The sequence below is a fragment of the Triticum urartu genome, chromosome 3A (genome assembly GCF_056163025.1).
Source record: "Triticum urartu cultivar PI428250 chromosome 3A, HENAU_Tu73, whole genome shotgun sequence".
Classification (NCBI taxonomy): domain Eukaryota; kingdom Viridiplantae; phylum Streptophyta; class Magnoliopsida; order Poales; family Poaceae; genus Triticum; species Triticum urartu.
In genome coordinates, this window is record NC_141875.1 from 181,404,189 (window position 1) to 181,407,955 (window position 3,767).

At 43.1% G+C, this 3,767-nt stretch overlaps 1 protein-coding gene across 1 annotated transcript; it reads right to left on the reverse strand.

Annotated features, from left to right (window-relative positions):
• Positions 1–2,122: 2,122 nt before the first annotated feature.
• On the reverse strand, positions 2,123–3,411 carry LOC125548204 (membrane protein PM19L). Its single transcript, XM_048711871.2, has 4 exons — positions 3,072–3,411; positions 2,761–2,980; positions 2,609–2,654; positions 2,123–2,521 (listed from the first exon to the last, which is right to left on the reverse strand). Exons 1-4 carry the CDS (start codon positions 3,193–3,195, stop codon positions 2,402–2,404), a joined length of 510 nt encoding a protein of 169 aa, XP_048567828.1. The 5' UTR covers positions 3,196–3,411; the 3' UTR covers positions 2,123–2,401.
• Between the last annotated feature and the right edge of the window lie 356 nt (positions 3,412–3,767).

The window sequence follows — 3,767 nt, forward strand, 5'->3', positions numbered from 1 at the left end:
AAATCCTAATCTCGATCTATGCCAACTCAACAAACACCATCGGAGACACCTGTAGAGCATCTTTATAGTCACCCTGTTACGTTGTGACGTTTGATAGCACACTAAGTGTTCCTCCGGTATTCGGGAGTTGCATGATCTCATAGTCATAGGAACATGTATAAGTTATGGAGAAAGCAATAGCAACAAACTAAACGATCATCGTGCTAAGCTAACTGATGGGTCAAGTCAACCACATCATTCTCTAATGATGTGATCCCGTTAATCAAATGAGAACTCATGTCTATAGTTAGGAAACATAACCATCATTGATTCAACGAGCTAATCAAGTAGAGGCATATTAGTGACACTCTATTTATATATTCACACATGTACTAAGTTTCCGGTTAATACAATTCTAGCATGAATAATAAACATTTATCATGATATAAGGAAATATAAATAACAACTTTATTATTGCCTCTAGGGCATATTTCCTTCAGTAGCTGACAAGGGAGACTACTTGCCAGTGTTGGTAGAGTCACTTTAATCAAGTTTTCTCTTACTGTAATTCCATATTTTATGATGTCTTTCTATGGTTTACCACTTGGAGTGAATAAGAGAATGAACTTGTTTGGAGCTGGGTTGTTACGGTTGGAAGATGCTGATAAGAAAGAAACCCATTTAGTAAAATGGTATGAGGTCTGTAGACCTAATGATTGTGAGGGTTAGGAACTCAGAACTTAGCTTTGGTGAATAAAGTCCTTTTATGTAAATGGTGGTGGAAACTTTTCAATACTTAGGGCATGTGGCAAGATATTATTCATAATAAATATCAGAGAGGAAAATGTATTTCTAGGATCAAATCTAACCAAGGTGATTAACAATTCTGTACTAAGATTTTAAAATACAAAGATCATTTTTCCCTCTTTATGTAAATTTAAAATTGGTAATGGAAAAAATGTGAGATTTTGGGAAGATTGATGGATTGGCGATAAACCTCTTAAAACCAATTTCCCAAGATTATATAATTCATTCTTTGATAAAAATAAATCTATGGATGAAAAATTTTCCAGAAGCCTTGATCAAGTTTAGTTTGGAAGGACCTTGTATGGAGACTCCTTAGATCTATGGAATCAAAAGTTTGTGTTGATGTGGTATTGACTGCCCAAAAAGTGTTTCATTAGGTGGACACTAACTAAAAATGATGCCTACTCTGTTAAGTCTTGTCATAGGCTTATGACTGAAAATGGGGTTAAATACCGACAAAATTTTTTGTAGAAAGTTAAGATGCCACCTAGAATGATAGTGTTTATGTGGTTGGTTCTTAGATCAATATTTTAAGGAAAGATAATTTGGCTAGAAGATGATGGATTAGTGATAGGAAATGCTCTTATTGTGGAAAAGATGAATCTATCAATCACTTGTTCCTTAAGTGTTTTGTTTCAAAATTGCTTTAATTATGAAATGTGCTAATTTACATGATATATCTGGCAATGTTCATGATTTGTTTAATCTTTGGATACCGAGGTTTAATAAATTGAAAAAACCTGGTTATGGTTGGTGTATCTGCTATTTTTTGGACTATATGGAAATTGGGAAATAGTACCTTTTTATAATAACAAGGTAACTGACCCTTATAACCGTGTCAATCTGATTATTATGTGGCTACATGATCAGAATATTTTGCAGATAAACCCAAAAAGACAAGGAACAATGAAGTGAGGCATAAGAATGGTTGAGCTGGTTGCCAATGAAGTCTTTAAGGCAACACATGGATGGAGATTCAGGACTAACAGAATCATGGTTGGATGATTCTCAGAGAAAAAATGGGGGTTTGGCTTGTGGACTCCGAGAAAGGTGGATTTGGAGTCTGTTGGTCTATGGGGCATCGGTAGTTTGTCGATTTATCCCTTTGTGATCTTGGGGGGTTGATGGGTGTTTCTCATCTTGCTCCTTTACGACGGCTTACTTCACAGGGACTGATTTGTAATTTATTTGTTTTTTCAGGGTTGCCTTGTATTGCTGTTTGCTGGTTAATAGGTCTGAGGTTATCTTCGGAAAATAAAAAGGATCATGCGTCATTGTTTTTATTTATTTTCTGCTTGTTTTGGTAGCTGTAACAACATTGTGATTTCTCTTGATAGAAATCGGAGAAGAAGCTCTCTTTATTAAAAAAAAACACGTATGTACTGTGATGACGATTGTTGCACGTCCTAACAAAGCAGATTTCCCAGATGCTTGAATTCATCAATCAATAAATCCAAAGGCCAGAGGAACACACAAGTTTATTACTACAACGCCAACCCCCATTTCACCAATCCCACTCAAAGAATCATCACGTCAAACGAAAAGCACAACGACAACGAGCAAACTTTCTCCGGCGGCTCTGCTCCTTCTCGGGCGTACGTATCCTCCGATCCGATCAGCGGCCCAAGGCGTTGTGCCGTTCGACCTGGACGGGCCCGTGGCCACCCGCCTTGATCGCGAGGATGTAGACGAGCTGCGTCAGTGAGAGGGCGATCGTGAACGCCTCCATGGTCCCCTGGCAACCCAGAGCGTTTTGATCAGCTCACAAACCGTATGTACCTGACGAAGTACAGAGCAAGGACAAAAGCGGGAGGAATCTTACCAGCTTCGCGTTTCTTCGGTCGAAACTGATCTCCTGGAAAGCCAGCCTGCAGCAATTTATCCATGATATAAGGTTCAGGGTAAGAGTCTGAGACCAAACGAGTTGATTTGGTAGAGATGAGACGGTGTAATCTGAGAAACGCGCGCGCTTACCCCATGGCTAGGACGGTGAGCGCCCAGGCGAGCAGACCGAGCGACGCCGCGGGCTGCAGGCTGCTGTAGTTCCAGAAGCGGACGTGGGTGAAGCCGACGATGCAGGAGGCCGCGCCGACAACGCCGGCGAGCAGCGCGAACACCACGAAGAAGCCGGTGGCCCAGTTCCCGATGGGGAAGAATATCGGGTGGAAATGCGCCGGGAGACGCAGCTCGGGGCCTGCAGGCAACCACAAATCAACAACTGGGCTCTAGCTCTGTAACTAACTACGGCCTTGAGGTTTGGGGCGAGCAGCAGAGCAGAGCAGTACCTATGATGAAGCCGCGGTCGATGGCCAAGTTGACGGCCCACCCGCCGATGATGGCGAGGATGAGGTACATGCACAAGTTGAGCATCAGCAGGAAGAGGGCCACGGGCTTCAAGTTGTCGGCCATTTTCGCCGGACGTACGTACTGTACTTCCGCAGAATACCGCCACTCGGGTTATCTACACGAGCTCTCTGTCGCTGATGGTCTGACGATTGAGGCAATCAGTAAATACTGGAATGGAATGCCTGACGCGCGCTTTCAGAAACTGGACGGCTTCGCGGTTTATATATATATATGAACGAATGAATATGCATGAGGCGCGGGGCAGTGCATGCAGCTCGGATTTGTTCGTTGCTTGCCGCCCTCGCCGGGGCCCGGAGGGAAGAACAACTCCGGGTGGCTGTAAAGAGTGGGTGGGAGGGACTTGCGGACCAAGGAAAGGAGCCGAGCATTGGAGGATTTCGTGCTGCGGCTGTCCTGTGGTGCCTCTCCCTACGGCTAGGTATGTGTACAACTTACGCATACGTGCCCGTCGCCGTCCTATATGTGTAGTTCGTCGATGCCGATATAACTTTCTAGGTTTTTTTGTTCTTTTTGACGAATATAATGTACTCCACTTTCTAGTGATTCGTTTCTTTCGCACGGAGCAATAAGCTACTACTAGAAGCAAACCTTTTTTTAGGGATACTAGAGGCAAA